Genomic DNA, 18,735 nt, shown 5'->3' on the forward strand with positions numbered 1-18,735 from the left:
AGGTCCCTCCATGCTGTCTCAAAGGGTAAGAGATTCTTCTTTTGTACTGCTGCATAGTATTCCATGGTGTAAATGTACCACAACTTTTTTATCCACTCGTCTACTGATGGGCAGTTGGGCTGTTTTCAGATCTTAGCTATTGTAAATTGTGCTGCTATTCTTTCTGATTGGTGCTTTGGGTTTCATAGGATATATGCCTAGAAGTGGGATCACTTCCTAGAAGTGGGATCACTGGGACAAATGGCAGTTCCATATTTAATTTTTTGAGGAAACTCCATACTGTTTTCCCACCAGCAGTGCACGAGGGTTCCCTTTTTCTCCACATCCTCGCCAGTACTTGTCATTTGTTGATTTGTTGATGGCAGCCATTCTGACGGGTGTGAGGTGATACTTCATTGTTGTTTTAATCTGCATCTCTCTGATGATGACCAGTGACTTCGAGCATGTTTTCATATGTCTCTTGGCCATCTGTGTATCTTCTTTGGAGAAGTGTCTATTTAGGTCCTTTGCCCATTTTTTAATTGGATTGTTTGTCTTCCTTTTGTTTAGTTGTATGAGTCCCTAATATATTTTGTATATTAACCGTTTACCAGATGTATCATTGCCAAATATGTTCTCCCATACAGAGGGATCTCTTTTCGTTTTGTTGGTGGTTTCTTTTGCTGTGCCTGATGTTTTTGTGGCCCCTGACGATGTACCGTTAGTATGACACAGCCACACCCACTATCTAGTGAGATCCTTAGAAGAACCTCATGATACATATATCAGTATCCCCTCATTGTGGATGGAGATAAAGGCTCAGAGAGGGAGAGCCGCTTTCTTGAGGTCACACAGCTGGGAGTAGAACTCAGGCCATTGTGGATTTACCCCCCCCGCCCCCCAGGGCTGCTCCCCATGCCCTGTGCCACCTCACAGGCTCCAGTGAACACTTCCTGGTCTGAGTTGATGGCTGTGACAGGGAGGGGCAAGGTGCCTTCCCAACCTGGCTGGATCGCAGGTTTTGGGCCGGGGCAGGGGACCTTTACGAGGTGGCATTTTCAACTTTCCTTTGTCCCTCGAATTCCAGGCTGGGCCTACCAGCCACAACCAGGTCATCCTGGAGCCGGCTAGGAAAGTCTCCAATTTCAGAGAAGTTACTCAAATGCTGGCCAGAAAAAGCAGCCAGGCCTGGGGCCAGGGCCCTCACGACACACCTGAGTTACCTGGTGCTTGCACGCGGGCTTGGCAGACTGGGCTCCTTCACCCCGAAACTGAGAGGTCATAGGCGAGCTTCTGCTTCTCTGAGCCTCAGTTTCCCGACCCGTAAAATGGGAATGATAGTATGGAGATTCAGTGCAATGATATATATATGGCCCAGCTCATGTTGAGTAAGGTAAATACCCAGTGAATGCCGTTGCTGATGTTACTATTATTGTCGCCATCCTCTGGTTGAAGGCCTCTCGGGGACTGAAGACATGAGAAGGAGCGAAGGGCGCAGAAGAACTATCCAACAAGAAGGAGTTATGACTTGGATGTGGGCAACAGTATTCAGGGACATTGTCTAGCTTAGTAGTCAAAGGCACCGTCACTGGCATCAGAAAGACCTGGATTTGAATCCTAGCCTTATCCTTTATTAATTACACGAACTTGCAACAGTTATGAGTTTCTCTAAACCCAGTTCCTTCATCTTTGAAATGAGGAGGAGAACTCTGCCCACGTACGTAATAGGGTTGCTAGGATCTGAAGCCGCCGACACAGAGCAAGGGCTCGATAAACTGGGGGCTTATTGAATCAATCGGCTCTCGGGCTCCGGGTGGACGAATGAACCATTTTCCCCGTGTCTTCGGCAAATGGAATATGCATTTCCATTCTCTCACTTGTAAACAGAGACGATACTCCTGTCCTAGGGTTGTCGTGAAGATGAAGTGGCCAGTTCAGGTAGTCTAGTGCCTGGTACATAGCAAGCACTCCATAAACGTTAGGCAGCATTTTCCCATGGTTGTGAGAGCTACAGGGAAGAGTCCCGACAAGCAGCTTCCCCCACCACAGTGGTACAGTGTCCTGGCCTTGACCAGACTGGCCTGAAGGGCAGAGTGCCCCCCGCCTTTCCAGGGCACAGTGCCCCCCGCCTTTCCAGGGCATGCCTCAGGTCTCCAGCACCCCCTCTCCACCACCCGCCTCCTCCCTCCCCCCATCAGAGTCCACTGTTACCCGCCGTCAGATCGGCGGCCCTGACACAGCTGATTGGGAATTTGTTTTATTTCGGTGCCCGTCCCCCGCCTCCTCTCCCCCCTGAAAAAGCAATTAAACTTGTGTTTACCAGAGTGGGTGGCTGTAATCTGTCGTTTGCCCGTCTTATCCTGTCGAGCTGCCTTACTCCCAGCCTGCTTTGCTTGGGACGGGAGATTTGCATAATCAGTACAACTCAGAAAAGGGGGGGGGCAGGAGAGGTTTCAGGCCCGCAAATTGTCAGCACGACTCTGGGGACCCGATGAACCTGAGGGTCTGCCCTACCTGGCAGGCCCTTGCCGGGTCTTGTCTTCCTGTCCTGTTGGGCGGGTCAGGGCCTGTCCCTCACTCAGCCTGGTCCATCGCTGGAGGCCGGGCCAAGGCGTAGAGGGGCTGGAGTGTCTGCTGATCATGCCCTTCTCTGCATACAGCTCGCAGTGGCTCCCCAGTGCCCTGGCTGCCATGTTTCCATCTCATCCTTTCCTCCGCCCCCACCCCAGTCCCTCCAAGGGGCCACGTGGGCAGAATTGGACACATGCTTCAGATTCCAACTCCTGGCTCTGCCATGGACCCTGTGTGGGTTTCCTCAAAGTTGACCCTGGACCAGGACGAGGGTGCAGGCAGATTATTCGGGTGGGGATTTCAGGAAGTGCGGGGGCGGTGGGAGGGGGGTGGGGAAAGTGAGTCAGGAAAGAGAGAAAAGTCCATGATCAGGAGCGTGGTCGTGAGTGGGTTACAGCTGTGGGCAGCTGGAGCCACATCCTCCGGAGACTCTCAGAGAGCCAACACACAGCTAAGAACTGTCCCACTGGGACTGGGGAGCTGGCACACTAGGCACCAGGGGAGGTTGCTAATGAATAGCTCCCCCATGGGCCTCCCCTCCCTGTCTGCGCCCTGGCGGGGGTCCTTCCCACATGGATGCTGGGCTGGGCCACATGACTTGCTTTGGCCCACGGTCATCAGCACATGTGACCCAAGCAGAGACTTGACTCAGGTAGGGCTGAGCCCCAGGTGCTCTGCAGCCACCCTGTGAGAAGCCTGCTGTAGACGTGACCCCGTCCTAGGCGGAGAGGTGGGCTGGACCGGACAGGGAGGGTGGGACCTGGCCCCCTTTCCCTCTGCAGACGGGTGGCCGGGTTTGGGAGGCAGCAGCTCGGCCCCTTATTAAATGCGGAGCCGGAGCGATTAGGCTGCTCTCCGCGGCCTGGCTGGCGTCCCATTTCCAACTCTTTCATTTGTGAAGCCCGTTAGGAGGAGGCAGCCTTTTTCTTTCACTTTATTTAAATTAAATTGGAAAAGTTCTACGGAGATCTTTGAAATGTTCAGAGCGGCGGCCTTTTTAAATAAAAGGGAAGATAAAGGAGGCCGTCCCAGTCTCTGGGTCACACAGGAATTGTGTGGCCCCAAACGTTGTTTGAAATGACAACCCTCACCGTTATCCAGGGACCCACTTTGTGGTAGAGAAGATCCTGGGGTTCGTTATCAGGGGTTCGCCCGCCCCCGCCCCCCAGTCCTCTCTGGGGAGCACTTCCAAGGAGCTGCGTTTCCTACCCATTAGCTTCACGCGTCAGGCGGGAGGCAATAAAACCAGCTTCACAGAGCGCGTTTGTGAGGCCCATTTGACAACGCCAAGAGTGATCTACAAATGTAACGTACTGTTAGTGGGGCTGTGATGCCCCGGAGAGGAAGTGACCTTCCCAAGGTCACGGAGCGAGGTTGGGGAGGAGCCAGAAACAGAAGCAGAGCCTCTTGGTCCTGAGGGTTGGACCTTGACTCCTTTCACTCACGTTGCCACCCAAACGCCAAGAACAAGGCGGGCACACAGCAAGGGCAGTCACCTGTTCGCCGTGAATAACTTCAATGTTGTTCAGCGAATGAATGAATGAATGATGCTGTAATGGCCCAGGAGCAGGAAGGACCACTGTGGCCCATCCCTGCGGGACCTTCCAGTCCCCTCATGGGCATCCTGGACTGGCTCCTCTGTCCTCCCGCCCACAGAGCACCCCCCTCCCCGGTGCCCACCAGCGGGAGATGGTGACTTAATCCCACTTCTCCAGGCCTCCCCCAAACCCATGCCCTTGGCAATTTCTCCCACTAAAAGGTGGAGAGTAGTCCCATCCTCTGGCTTTGAGGTGTGGGAGCTATGAGCTGGGTTGGCCAGTAGGATCAGGTGGCTCTGGGTAAAGCAAGGTGGTGGTGCGGGTGCCCCCTCGACGAAGGCTCACGGACAAGACCACCTTGCTCATTAGGTCAGGGGACTGGGAAGAGTCGGCCTGCACAGAGGTCAACTGCCATCCGAGCAAAAGGTGACAGTGATACGGCCGTCCCAGGAGGTTGTGTCTTCCCATCAGCTGCCATCGGCACCTCCACAACGATGGTCATTTTGCCAGAGATGACCTTCCATGGCCCCACCCCTCTGGCCTGGCCCACAGGCACGGGGCCTCCTCCTGCGGTCTGAGGGGCTTGAGGGGGAAGCACAAACTCAGACCCCCCACTTCCCTCTCAGACCTGTTTCCTGGGCAGCCAGTTGGACCCCTCATCCCTCCCATCCCCATTCTCCTCTGAGCCTCTTCGGCTGACAGCGTCCAGGGTGTGACGAGGGAGGCAATCCACCCTCGTCACCATGAAACGCTGCAGGGACACGAGGCAGCCAGTGAAACAGCTCCAGGCCCAGGCTCTGGGCTCCCCTTGGAAGAGGAGAAAAGTGGGAAACTGGTGATGTGATGTCTCAGAAACACCTCCAGCATATCCTGGTCCATCCCCTGCCCTCCACCCCCGTCCTCCACAGGCGGCCTCGGCGTGGTTTCCAGAGAAGCCAGCTCCCTGGGCCACACTTGCCTCAGTGGTGCCCACCATCCAACCAGTCAGCGGTGTCTCAAGGATGGGAACCCCAAATCGCCCTGTAGTGCCTCCCCTGGGGGACCCTTCACCAAAGCCCAAGCCTCCCTCCACTGTGGGCACTGGACTGAGCAAGACTATGTCCTGCCCTTGCGGGCAGGGGCTGGAGTCCTGCGTGGAAAGCTGCCGGGACTCAGGATCTTGGGACACCAGGGGCAACGTCCCTGCTCTGCCATCGATGGGACCTGAGACCTTGGCCAAATCGCATCGCCCCATCCAGGCCCGGTTGCCTCCTCTTCAAAATGGGGCTTGAGTGCCGAAGAAGTAAAGAAAGTTTGTAGAAATTATAAAGGGCAATGACAATTGAAAAACAAAAGAATAAGGAATAGTTTTGAAAGCGCTTTGTAAATGTCACAGGTGCAGATAAAATTGTGTGTCTCTGCTGGTTCCTCCTTCCAGGCCCAGAAGAGAGCGAGGGTGCCAATCTTGCCCACCACTGACCCCAGGAAACGGAGTGGTTCCCACCCACCGACCTTTGCTGATTTAGGGCTGGCTCTCTCACTAATTTGCCTGCTGACCTGGCAAGTGTCTTCCCCTCTCCAGGCCTCACTTTTCCCCATCTGCAAAATGGGAACAGGCCTCCTCCTGCCTATCACCTCACCAGCCCTGCAGGTTCTTTCCTTGTTGCAGAACTGCCCTCGAGACACGTGTGCTGAAGGCCTCGGACCAGCCTTTCTCTGAGGGACATTCCAAAGGAGAGTGGGGAACGCTCTCAGATGGGCCCTCTTGGAGGCTCTGGGGCACATTAGTGTAGGAAGGGCTCTGAGAAGTCCTCAGTGAGGACACTGTCCGAAGCTCATGTGCTCACGGACCTTTTAGGCAGAACACCTGTCAGTCTCCTGCAGAACACTCCCTGGCTACCTGTCAGCCAGGAGGTCCCAGAGAAGCTAAGGCCCAAGCACAGATCCACGGACTCTCCCAGGCCTCCGTCCACCTCAGGGGACAATCTCTCCCCCTCAGGTCTCAGTCCACCCTCAGAGATGATCTTTGAGGCCGAATCACAGCCATCAACTCCAGTTCCTCCAGCTGCTCTCGTTCCCAGATGCCGGGAAGTCCTTGAAATTGCTGCGCGAGCTAGAATTCAGAGGCTCTGATAAGCCAGGTTAATTTTAGTGCCCGTGGCCACGAACGGCAGTCCTCCCTAGTGGGTTGGTTGGATAAATGAGTTAATTTTGTCCAAGCGCCAAGTGTCTTGGGGACTTTGGTGCTGAGGGTGCACACACGTGTTGGGGGAGTGGGACTGGCTTGGCATGTGCTCCGGGGCCCCTGGGGACGCCGGGAAGGGGAGCTGCGTGCTCAGCAGAGCAATTAAAGGTGCTGATAATGGCCTGGAGTCAACCCAGCGGGGGCTTGGCAGGTGGGTGGGTGTTCCTTGGGAAACCTCATGTCAGCAGCCTCACCTGTGGGACCGACCGGGGCGGGAGGCAGGGGGGCGATTGGGGAACCTCAGTGCCCCACCCTGAGGCTGGGCAAGGCAGGCTGAGGCAGCAGAGGTGGGAGGGGTGTCCTTCCAAACTGGGAAGCATGGCCAGGGACCAGTGCGGGGCCTCTGAGCGGACGGCACTGGGGCTGATGAGCTGGGTATCTCTGGGCCGGTCCCCTGCCTCTCCCTCAGTTTTCTCATCTGCAAATGGCAACAGTGCTCCCGTCCCCGTTCCCTCCGAATAATGAATGAGGGGACCTAGAACTCTAGGCCTGTGATCTGTATTCTGCCGCTTCCCTCCTCTCTTTGCAGAAGCTCAGAGAGACTGGCAGAGCCTTTTTTTCCACGTTTAATTGAAGTATAACATACACGCGGAAAAGGGCATAAATCTTTTTTATTCATTTTTTAATTTAAAATTCATTGCAACTCTTCCGGGGCTGAAAATGGTACGAAAACCTTAAGATAAAATGTCTCGCTTTCATTGTTTTTTTTATTTTATTTTTTATAGCATTAAAAAAGTTATTTTGAAATGATTTAAGACACAATGAGTTGCAAAAATAGTGCAGAGTTCCCAGTACCTTTTACCCAGCTTTTCTCCGTGACATCTGACACAGCCACGGAGCCCCGCCACAGCCAGAACGGTGACATTGGTGTGATATTACTAACTAAACTAAAAAGGGCGTGTAGCTCAATGGATCTGCACAAAATGGTCCCAATTCTGCACCCAGGCCCAGACGAAGAGTGAGAATGACAGCACCCGCTCTAGTCAAGGTTCCCCTCCTCCCAGGGTAACTAGCCATGATGAGGTCTGGCTTCCGACGGCAGAGATTCACGCGGGCCATTGTTGAACTTGGTGCGCAGGTGATCACAGGACGCGTTCCTTCCTGTTTGCATCTCCTGCTCACCCTCTTGTCCGGCTCCTCCGTGCTGCGGTGTGCGGTGGTCGCTGGCTCAGGCTCACTGCTGTGTAGGCAGAGTTTGTAAAGGGCACAACCCTTTGGGATCATGGGACAGTGCGTGGAGCTCTGTGACGGCAGCCCCAGCACCTGACACGGCGCCTTCTCCTCCGTCGTCTTCTATGTTTGGAAACCTGCTGGCTGGTGCCCTCAGGTGACCAGGGCACGGGCATAGCTCCTCCCAGATCTCGGCCTCGCTGCCTGTCCCAGGCCTGGTTTAAGCTGAGCCCAGGGGAGGTTTAAGCTGTTCCTTTATTGGCAATTTCAGCTCAGCCCCGAGGCTGGGGCAGTGGGAGTTGCTCCAACGTTTCCTGCACCCACTGGTGGGTGGGGGCTTGGGGAGCAGAGCTGCCCTGTAAAGCCTTTGGAGGGTCCCTCAGTGGCATTTATTTCTTTAATTATGGTCCAGCTGGTCTAGGCTGGCCTTGACCCAGGCATCTCTCATCTTTGCACCTGGCACTCAGGCACGTCCCCATGGTCGGCAGAAGCACCAATGGGGAGCAAGCTCACAGTAATCACATTTAAAGGGCCCACTCGTGGTGGGTTCACTAACAGCCCCTCGGCCAAAGCCAGGGCCCTGTCCAACATCAACAGGACGAGGAAGGGGAAGTCCCATCACCTGGGAGGTGGTGGGGTTGGGGGAGGGGGGGAGAAAATGTGCTGCACAACCATCTAATCTGCATTCAATATGCTTTGTACCCTAAAGAAGGATTCTTTTCCCCTAAAAAAATCCCCAGGACCACTGATTGGGATGCTTGCATCCAGCTTGTATCTGCAGCAGCATCTTGGGGCCGCAGTCCCCACCTGGAATGTTCCCTAGGGACCTTGTAGGTGACACCCCTTGGCACAGCCTGGCTGGCCCTGAGCTCCCTCCTTGCTCACCTCCGCCCCCTGCTGGCAGAGGAGGGCAGTGGCGAGGCCTGGCCTGGACATCGACGAAGGACCTCATTCATCCCCAAACAGGTTGTAGGAGAGACAACTTTTCAGAAAAGCCATCAGGGTTCAAATACTGATTCTGCCATTTAGTGGCTATGTGGCCTCGAGAAAGTTCCTTAACCTCTGTCAGTCTCAGGTTCATTGCGTATAAAATGGGCATAAACTTTTGTCTTGGAGTTTTCGTTAGGATTAAGAATAAGAACATGTCCAGCTGGCATGGCTCAATAGTTGAGTGTTGACCTATGAACCAGGAGGTCACGGTTCGATTCCTGGTCAGAGCACGTGCCCGGGTTCTGGGCTTGATCCCCAGTGTGGGGCCTGCAAGAGGCAGGCAATCAATGATTCTCTCTCATTGATGTTTCTCTCCCTCTCCCTTCCTCTCTGAATTCAATAAAAATATATTAAAAAGAAAAATCATAAGGAAGTAGAGCCTGCAGCCCCACTGTACTAGCTCAATAAACATTTGCTGTTGTGCCAGGTGCTTGCTAGGTATGACGCCATAGCAGCCACGCCCTCACGTCCGGACCCGCCATGCCCTCCAGCCCAGGGAGGGATACATTCTGTGGCGCTGGCATTCAGTCACCGAGGTAACTGGCTCCTGGGGGCTGCCAAAATCAGTCCCTGTCCCCTTAGCCCAGAGCACCCGGACTGTGTGAACCACAACAATGCCTTTCCGTGGATCCTGGCCGCCCATCCAGGAACACAGCCTCGAACGTCACGTCCACTTTCGGAGCTGCCCCTCTGTAGGCATGGGCCATCTGGTCCCAGTCTAGTAAGAGGAAAGCTGCCCGGAGGCAGCCTGGCACACACCTGGGCCCTGTGAACAACGTGGCCCGCGTGCTGAAGTGGGCGGCAAACCCGTGTGCCCGGCGTGGCTCAAACCTGCTGGCGCACTGCAGTAAAACCGCCTTCGACTTAATATATGCTAATTAGATTTTAATGGGATTCAGATTTCCAACAGTAGTGCAGTGTTAGCCAGGGTAAGTTATAATCATATCTAATTGGTAATTCTAACATAACAAATTTCTTGGATAAATTATTCTTAGTTAATAGTCCCCCAGGAACAACCTCAACACACACACACACTCACTCACTCATGCACACACTGTCTCATACACACACTATATATATATATTTTAGGAAAAACGGAGAAAAAAGAACACGGTGGCAGGCTCACAGCAAGGCTAGCTGCTATTTAAAACCTGGGCTCTTTGGGACCCTGGCCAGAGCCCCCAGAACAGAGTTCAGAGTGCCTGAAGGTGGGAGTGGTGATGCAGGTGGAGGTTGTGACTGTCTTTGAGGGTGGGTACCTCCTCTGGTAGACTGTTCCCATCCCCAGGAAGTGGCACCAGGCTCAGGCCTCAGCCTCTACACAGGACGTGGACCCGACCCTATCCCTGGGGAGGCCCTCCCCACCGTAGATGCTCCCCGCCCCCGCCATCTGTATTGGAATCCTTCCCCAGTGCAGATTGCATGGCTCCAAAGGGATGAGAGGGGGCTCCGAAGGCTGAGTTAATGTTTTCTCGACCAGGCAGACAACTGAGTGCATTTCTAGAAAAAGGGCTGGGGTCAGCCATCCTGCCTTCTGGTCGTCACTTTGCCGCCAACCTGCTGTAGCCTGGGCAGCTGCCCGGCCTCTGCTCTCCCAGCGGCTGTACTGACCGAGACGCGGCAACCCGTCCTGATTCAGCCGGAAGGAAGAAGCCTGCTCTCTGAGGCTGGGGGGAGGGCGGGCCTCCTGCAGCCCACACAGGCTCTGCAGAGCAGGCCTCCCTTTTCCTTCTGCCTTTTCTGTTGGGCCACTCCCTGTCCCCCTCAAGGTCTGCTTTCGGGGGAACCCACTTCAAGCCCTGATTACCTGTGGTTTGGTACCAGGGAGAGATGGCAAGCTCTTTACCCAGGCGGCTGTGGGCGCAGACCTCAGAGCTGTGGCTGTAAGCTGTGTGATCGTAAACAAACAGCTTACCTCTCTGAGCCTCTACTTGCGCATCCATAATGTAAGGAACATCTGCTCCTAGAGCCAGTGAGATGGATGGAGAGCCGGGCAAGCGGTCGGTGCTTCATGAATGCTGGCCGTTCTCAAGGCAGAGGGTCCCAAATCAGCATCTCTCCTGCGCCCAGACCTGCTGGGCACGGCCACTGGCACGTCCCTCCTCCTCCAAGGTCAGCTGGTCCAGCATCAGCTTCCCGGCCTCTGGGTTCTCTTTCCTGAGTCTCTGCTTGTGCAGGCCAAGGTCCCCTGGCTTGTGTCACAGTGCCCCCTCCCTCATGTCTCGCAGCCTCCATTCCCGGGGGGCCCAGCCTCCTCCAAACCTGCGCCCCTCCAGCCCCACTGCTGGCCCTGCTCCCTGTGGTCAGACCTACTTCCGCCCTGGCAATGCCTCACACGGAGGGCTCGTCCCTGGGCAAGGAACGCAGCCCCTTTGAGCTTTATCTCCTCGTTTGGAAAGTGGGGTGCAGGGTTGTTTTAAGGGCTGACGTATCCTGCACACTGTGCGGTAAGTGAAGGGCTTGGCAACCTAGGGCCGTCCTCACCAGCCAGGGCCGCTACCCTTCACAGAAGCTCCCACCAGAACCAGTTCAGTGCGCCACTAACCGGCCTCCTCTGCCAAGAGCAGGCTCCTCAGACAACCGGGCACCCAGGTACCTGGGACCCTGTTACAACACAGATCCTGATCTGGCAGCTTGGGGTGGGGCCTAAGGTTTGCAGGTCTAGCAAGTTCCCAGGGGATGCTGGGAGCACACTGAGCGAGGAGGCTCTGGAACCGCCCACTCGGCTTCCAAGCCTCTTCCGTGGTTCTCAGCCTCCCACCCAAGCTGCCTCCCTGTCGCACAGCGAGCACACGGCAGCTGACACTGAGCACGTGCAATGTCCCGGGGCCTGTTCTCCGAGCTTCCCATCTATTCATTCATTTAATTCTCCGATGAGCGCCGTGGGCACCGGCCTGCCCATGTGACAGGCCAGGGAGCAGAGGCACAGAGAGGCTGAGTAAAGCGCCCGCGTCGCCAAGACACAGTGAATGGTGGAGCTGGATTCCCAGCCGGCCGGCCGGTGTGCTTGACCTTGGCCACGCTGCTGGCTCCTCTTACAGCCTGGGATTTAAGGGACGTGGGGAGGGCCTGTCCCTGCTGTCAGAGGGGGAAGGTCCGGGGGGGGGGGAGGTCAAGTTTGAGAAGGTGGGGTGGGGACCCCAATTTAGAAAAGGACTCCTCCCGAGTGCTTTTTGTCTGTGCCCCTCCAGGATCAATGGAATGAGAGGCTGGAGGGAATGGCGGCCTGGGGCAGGGGAGGGAGGTGAGGGGAGAAGAGCAGGGGGAGGCAGGCCAGGCAGCTGCCAGGCAGCTCTGTCACAGGTCTGATGCAGCTGGCAGCCCGGGCTCTGCCGTGTGTGCTGACATTTCGGCCTGCCACTGGTGATGAGGCCCATTCTGGAAAAGTGCATGTATTCTGCACATCCGTTTCCTTCCACCCATCACTCAGGGCCGTCGTGCCCACAGGGGGCCAAGGGCGCAATCACTGACATAACAGCCTAAGTGCCTTTCGGAAGGGCCGCTCTGGCCTGGTTTGGCCCCACCTCCCCAGGGCTGCAGGCCGGTCTCTCCCGCTCCATCTGGGTCTCTCTCTCCTTTCCTCCTTGCTGTCTCTCTGCATCTCACCCTCTTTGTTTCTGTGTCTAGACTGGCTCCCCCCTCCCCCCACCTCTCTGTATGGCCTGGAAAGTTCTCTTCCAGAATCTCTCTCCCAAGGGACCCCTTCTCTGTCCCCTCCATCCCCCATCTTCAAATCCTTCCGAGGACCCTCCTGTCTCCAGATGTCTGATCCCAGGGTGAGCCTGTCCCTGGGGGAGAGGGGGTGTCAACCCATGGTGGACAGGGACAGGCCTGGCTTGTGCTGGTAAGAGCAGTGGGCAGAGTTGGAGCTCCCATGGGACCAGGACTGGGTGTCAGGCCCAGGCCATCCACCAGGCATCTGGCTGGACTGCCTTTGAGCCAGGATGTGCCTCAGGGGACAATGCAAACTCGACCAGAACGTGAGACCCTCTTTCTCCTGCGACTGCAGCGCTTGGGCGGGTGCCCGAGAGACAGCTGAGGCTTCTGAACTGACCTGGAGCCAAACTGTGAAGGTGGCAGCATCGACTCCGATGCCCCCTTCTAGCCTTCGAGTCCTGGCTGCATGTCCCCACCTCCTGGGAGCCTGCCTTGGCCTCTCCAGGTAGAACAACCTTTCACCCATTCTGTGACCCAACTCTCTCTCACTCTTCCTTCAATGCTTATTGCGTAGGGTTTCAATCCTTTCCCCTCTGTCTGTCATTCCAGACGGATCTGGGGCTCTTCCGTGGCAGGTTCTGCCCAGCTTGTCTCTAGGCCTCCCTGCCTGGCATAGAGCCAGGCCAGGGGTGCTAAGAGTGCATCAGCTGAGTGAATGAGCCAGTGGATGAATGAAGGAAGCACCCATCTCCCTTCTCAGGCTGGGCTCTGTTTTCGTCATTCCTCCCTGTCCCTTCCATCCCAGGCTGAATGAAGCCTGCTCTCCAGCCTGCCCGGACACAGAATCCCCACGTTCAGTGCCCCATCCACCGTGGTCCTCAGCTGGCTTTCTCCGGGTGTGTTCGCTGCCACTTTACGTGGTTTATCCACTCGCTGCTGAGATATTAATGCACCTTCGGGGTCAGTGGAGCCCAATGACTATGATGTTAATAGGGCAAAGCAATTTCAATTTCATGCCTACATGGGCTTCCCTCTATTAAGGCAAAGAGAGGGAACAAATCCTTTTTTATTCCTTCCAGAAAACAGTCAAAATCCTTGTGTGAAAGAGGCTTAGGTAGGATTGCTGGTGGGCAGCAGAGGGGGCAGGAGGCTCACGTGAGACAGAGCAGGGGAAGCAGGAAGTAGGTTGAGGTGGCCAACGGTGCTGTGTGGTTGTCGCATACTGATCTGGCCTGGGTGTTTATACTGGTGCATATCTGAGAGCCTTCAAGGCTTGAAAATCATCTGCGTCAGTGTTGCTATCAACTTGCGAAATGTGGATAGGCAAATATTCATCGAATGAATGGGTCATTGATTTGTTATATTTTTAGAAGAGAAATTGCTGTGAGGAGTCATTGGGCTTCTCCGTTTAAATGAGGGTATGTGAACATGGAGGGTGGGAAACCTAGAACATCAAGTTCAGAATGTGGGGCTGCTGTACCAGGTAGATTGCAAAAAATGGGCCCTAATTCTGCCTCCCGCTGTATCCACACATTATGCCATGTGAGTTTCCAAGCTATTCTCATCAAAAAGCGCCATCTATTTCTTCACCCCTCGAATCTGGGCTGAACTTATGACTTGCGCTGGGCTGGCCGAAACAATGCAGCGGAGGTGACGGATTGCAGGTTCCCTGAGGCCACGAGGGAGTGCGTGCTCCAGCTCTCCCTGGCCCTCTGTCTTCACCAGGCTCATCTGCTGGAGGACGAGAGACTGGATGGGGCTGGGCTGACCCACCTCAGCAAAGGCCGCTGTGGACCAGCCAGACCCCAGCTGGCTCAGCAGCTGACTTAGATGCAATGGGGGGTGGGGGGCGGTGGAGGGGGTGGGGAGGGGAGGTAGGGGGGGAGCCCAGCCTCCATAGGCCAAACCTGGCCCGGATTGGCTGCTGACCATAACCTAATGAGAAATAATAAATAGCTGTTGTTTTAAGCGACTCCGTTTTGGGGATGTTCATTATACAGCGCCATTGTGGCAATAGATAACTGATACAAGAGCCATATGACAGTGTTCCTACTTAATGTGCAGCATCCATCACACTGCAAGCGTGGCCCATGGTGAGTAGTTAATAAATATTTGTTGAGTAAATTTATGTGCTGTCAGAAGCACTGATGTAACAACTTGTCTTCCCCCTAAATGTATACTAAATTGTCCGGCCTCTAGGCTTTTGCTGGTGTTCTCTCTGTCTAGAATATTCTCCTCCCTCCTCTGCCTGGTCAGACTCCGTTTTCTTTCAAAGTTCTGCTCACATGTCACGTGTTCTCCGTGGCCTCCTCTGACCCCCTCGTTGCACCCCTACCGCAGAGGAATGGATCCCTAGAGCACTGGGGAGGCTCTGTGCTGAGCGCCCGTGGCGGTTTGCAGTTCCTCGGTCGGTGGGGTAAATGTCCTCCCCTCACTGGGCTGTGAGCTCCTTCAGGGTGGAGCGCACCTCCTACTCACCCCTGCAGCCTGGATGCCTGGCACAGAGCCTGGCCCTTAGCATGTCCTCGGGAGGTGCCCACTCGCTCACTCATTCATTTAATAAATGGTGAGCACCTGCCACGTGCCAGGTCCTGGCCTAAGCGCCGAGGATGCAAAAGTGGAGGATGCAGATGGGGTCCCCACACTCACAGGCTGACATGCTGGCCAAGGGGAAGGGAGAGACTGGCAATAAATAAGTAAGCAGGAAAAGCATCTGCTAGTGACGTGTTCTCTGCAGAGAATGGCATTAGGATGGCGTGATGGGGAGAGGGGCGTGGTGGTCAGGCAGGTCCCTCTGAGGAGGGGATAGTTAAGCTGATACATAAATGGAAAGGAGGAGTCAGCCCTGCAAAAGCCAAGGGGAAGAGAATAGAGAATGCTAAGCAGTGGAAACAGGCAGAGCAAAGGTCCTGAGGCAGGAAGAGTCTGAGGAATGGGAAGGTGTGTGTGAATGAAGGGGGCAGGGGGGGAGAGAGAGAGAGAGAGAGAGAGAGAGAGAAGAACACGAACGAACCAGGACAGTGTGAACAAGACAAAGCCAGCAGGCTTTGTAGGACTTATAAGGGGTTTGGATTTATTTCTGTGTCTTAGTTGGTTGGGCTGCTATACCAAAATGCCACAGACTTGGTGGCTTCAAAACAACAGGAATTTATTTCTCATAGTTCTGGAGGCAGGAAGTCCCAGATCCGGGTACCAGCATGGTCCCGTTCTCCCAGGTTTCAGGTTGCCAACTTCTTGCTGTGTCCTCACGTGGTGGAAGGGGCGAGGGAGCTCTCTGGGGCCTCTTTTATAAGGGCACTAATCACATTCATGAGGGCTCCACCCCCGTGACCTCCGCATTTTCTAATATCATGACATTGGGGGTTAGGTTTCAGCGTGTGGATTTGGGGGGAACACAGACACTGAATCTATGGCAGGTGGGAAACCATTGGAGGGTTCTGAGTTGGCACCGTAGGATGCCTTATGTTGAGAAGGATCTCTTTGGCCGCTGTGGGGGACCAGATTATTGGGGGTGGGGGCGGGGCAAGAAGGCAATCTGAAGACCAAACAGGAGGCGGAGGCAGTTTCCAGGTGACAGGTAGGTTTGTGTAGGGTGGTGGCAGTGGACAAGGAAAGAAGCCAGTGAATTCAGGATGAGCTTTGAGAGCAAAGTCAGCAAGCTATTTGATTGGCTGTGAAGAGGTGAAGGAAAGAGATGAATAGAAGAGAACAGCTAAATGTTGGACCTGGTCAGCTGGGTTGATGGTGGCACCATTTCCTGAAAAGGGGAAACACCATGTTTTGCAAGGGGAAAATCAGAAGTTGGGTTTCAGCCACATGAAGTTGGAAATGCAATGGGAGAGGGGAAAGCAGTGGGAAGTTGGACATCGAGTCTGGAATTCCGGGGAAAAGTTATGGAGTTAGAGATGTGGGCATCAAGGTGGAAGTTAATTGAATGGATCATCCAGGTCCTGCCTTGGGCAGAGGCCAAGGGGCAGTGATGGCAACAAGAGGACAGAGCCACTGCTCAACTCCCAGCCTGGTATGTCGGGGCCTTGGAGGCTCTGTAGGCAGGGGCCCCAATTCCCCGGGACATCTGCATGGACTGGGAGAGGCACAGAGGGCTCAGTGAGGTCATGTATGTCCTGGCTGGGAACGGAGAGGCCCAGGGCCCTCTGAGGCAGCAGAGGCAGGTGAGGGCCTTCCTCCCAGCACCCCCTCCTCTGGCTCCTCTGGCTCCTCCGGCCTGTGCCTCTCCTTGGCAGACCCGATGCACTGTGCTCACCCGGTACACAGGAAGACTGCATTTTCCAGCCTCCTTTGCAGCTAGGTTGGGGCCATGTGACTACTCTGATCATGGGATGCAGGCAGAGGTGATCTATGTCACCACTCGGCTTGGCACTTAAAAATATCCTATGAGTTTCCTATTGCTGCTGGAAGGAATTACCACAAGCTCAGTGGCTGAAAACAATGCAAATGTATTTCCTTGGAGTCCTGGAGGTGACTGTGGAGCAAGGTGTTGGCAGGGCCAGCTCCTCCTGGCGGCTCCAGGGGAGCCTCATTCCCTGCCTCTGTCAGCTTCTAGAGGCGGCCGGCCTGCCCTGGCTCGCAGCCCCCTCCTCGCACCACCCTGTCAATCTGTTGCTTCTGCTGTCACAGTTCCCCTTCTCGTGCCTTCTCTCTGCCGTCTTATAAGGCCCCTTGTGATGACACTGGGCTCAATCGGATGACCCAGAGCAATCTCCCCACCTCAAAACCCTGAAATGAATCACATCATTTTGCCATGTAAGGTAACATGCTCACAGATTCTGGGGATTAAGATGTGGATATCTTTTTGGGGAACCGTTATTCTGCACACTGCACTGACCCTGTAGCCCCCTTCTCCTCTGGCCTGGAGAAGATTCTAGGAGCCACATGTTCCAGCTGGTGTAGCCATAGGTGAAAGAGGACTGTCCAATCTGCCTTGGGCTTTTCATAGCCACAGATAACTTTTCCTTGTGCGGATGCAGTAAGACTCTGGGGTTGATGTGTTCCTGCAGGCTAGCCTCTCCCTTCCAGACATTAGTACAGTGTTTCATGGGTTCTCCTTGGTGACTCTCAAGTCTGGGCCACAGCTCCGAGAGGCCAACCCAGCCCTGCCAATGACGCATTCTTCCCCCAGAGCTAATCACTGAGTGGCATGGGGACTCTTCTGGTGATCGATTAGAAAGTTCCGGAACCTCTGCCCCTGACTTACATGTGACCTTGATTGATTGACGTTTGCCTTGGCCACGTGACTTACTTTGGCTAAAGGAGTGGTCATGGACATGACAGGCAGATGCTTTCATGGTGGCTGCATGGTTTGTTTTTTTCTCTAGCTTTGGTGATCTACCATTGAATGGCCAAATGTCAGATAGCCACTGCACCTTTAGCCCAGAGCAAACACCCTTGCAGGAGACCTGAGCCCAACAGCCTGGAGGCTAGCCAGGAATTTAGGAACAACAGGAATTGAGAATATTCTCCTCATCACCTGAAGCAGAGGGGCCCACTGAGCCCAGACTGGATCAGCTTTACCACTTCGTCCTGAATAGGAACATAATCATAAATGCTTGTTGTCGCAGGCCACTGAGACGTGGGTCGGTTTGTTATGCAGCATTATTGTGGCAACAGCTGACCATTACACCTGGCCTTGAGGAACCTTTAATTTCCTGAACGTCTCTGGCTACTCCCCACTCCTGGCTGTTAGGATGTGCACGAGACTGAGCTGCATCTCCGCCCCTCATCCAGGAAGGCACATGCTCCATCTCCTTCGTCACCTCCCTCCACCCTGTGCCTGTCCCGATGCTGGAGGCCAGGAGGCACCCATTGCCATGATAGAACGAATGAAGAACACAGAGCCACAGACCCAGGTGGGGAAAATCGTTCCGTTTGTTTTAATCAAACCGACTGAAGAAGCCAAGACACAGACAGAAAGAGACTAAGAACAAGACTGGAAATAGTTTAGAAAAGAAATGAAAAGCGATCGCAGAGGCGTCCGTGCCGGGTGGAGTGGCGGGGGCCGGGCCGAGCCTTCACGTCAGCTCCAGGACCACTGTCAGGGCGAGCACCAGGATGAGCCGGACACCAGCAGGGCCAGAGGCGGAACCTGTGCCGGGCGCAGGGAGCAGGTCAGAGCCCGCAGACCCACCGCGGTGCTCTCTGATGGGGCCTGGGAATAGCGGAGCTTCACAGGGGCCAGCAGCCTCAGGAGGCACTGCATCCGAGCCCAGCTCGGCCACCTGTCCCACCTGAGGTGACCCCTTCATTGCCCTGGGCCTGCTGGGCTGGGGGCAGGGTCCCTGGTGGCCATCAGGACCCTCCAGTGGGGACCAGGACTGGGGGCCTCCATTCTGAATTGTGAGATGGGCCCAGTGTGGGGACAGGAGGGCTGATGGCCTGGGAGCAGTGCCTGGGTCCCTTGGGGTGGTGCCCAGATTGGGGGAATCCTGGGGAGGGCAGTCTGAAGGGCCCCAGCAGAGCCAGCTGTCCATGCTCCCAACTACCCTCCGGAGTGGTCCCGGGCCCCAGGCACAGCCCCATTGTCAAGGCTGGACATGTGTCCCTGGGATCAGGAAGTTGAGCTAAAAACACAGGAGGAGCTGCCCTGGC

The 18,735-nt window shown here is 55.1% G+C and overlaps 1 protein-coding gene across 1 annotated transcript in view; it reads right to left on the reverse strand.

Annotated features, from left to right (window-relative positions):
• Nucleotides 1-18,158: 18,158 nt before the first annotated feature.
• The window catches only part of IGSF21 (immunoglobin superfamily member 21), a gene marked incomplete at its 5' end in the record, with an annotated part of 28,674 nt that continues 28,097 nt past the window's right edge, over nucleotides 18,159-18,735 (reverse strand). The window contains one exon of the mRNA XM_014449483.2: nucleotides 18,159-18,283. Coding sequence (XP_014304969.2) covers nucleotides 18,159-18,283 — 125 coding nt within the window. The remainder of the gene's footprint in view (nucleotides 18,284-18,735) is intronic.

The sequence above is a fragment of the Myotis lucifugus genome, unplaced genomic scaffold, assembly GCF_000147115.1.
Source record: "Myotis lucifugus unplaced genomic scaffold, Myoluc2.0 scaffold_1212, whole genome shotgun sequence".
Classification (NCBI taxonomy): Eukaryota; Metazoa; Chordata; class Mammalia; order Chiroptera; family Vespertilionidae; genus Myotis; species Myotis lucifugus.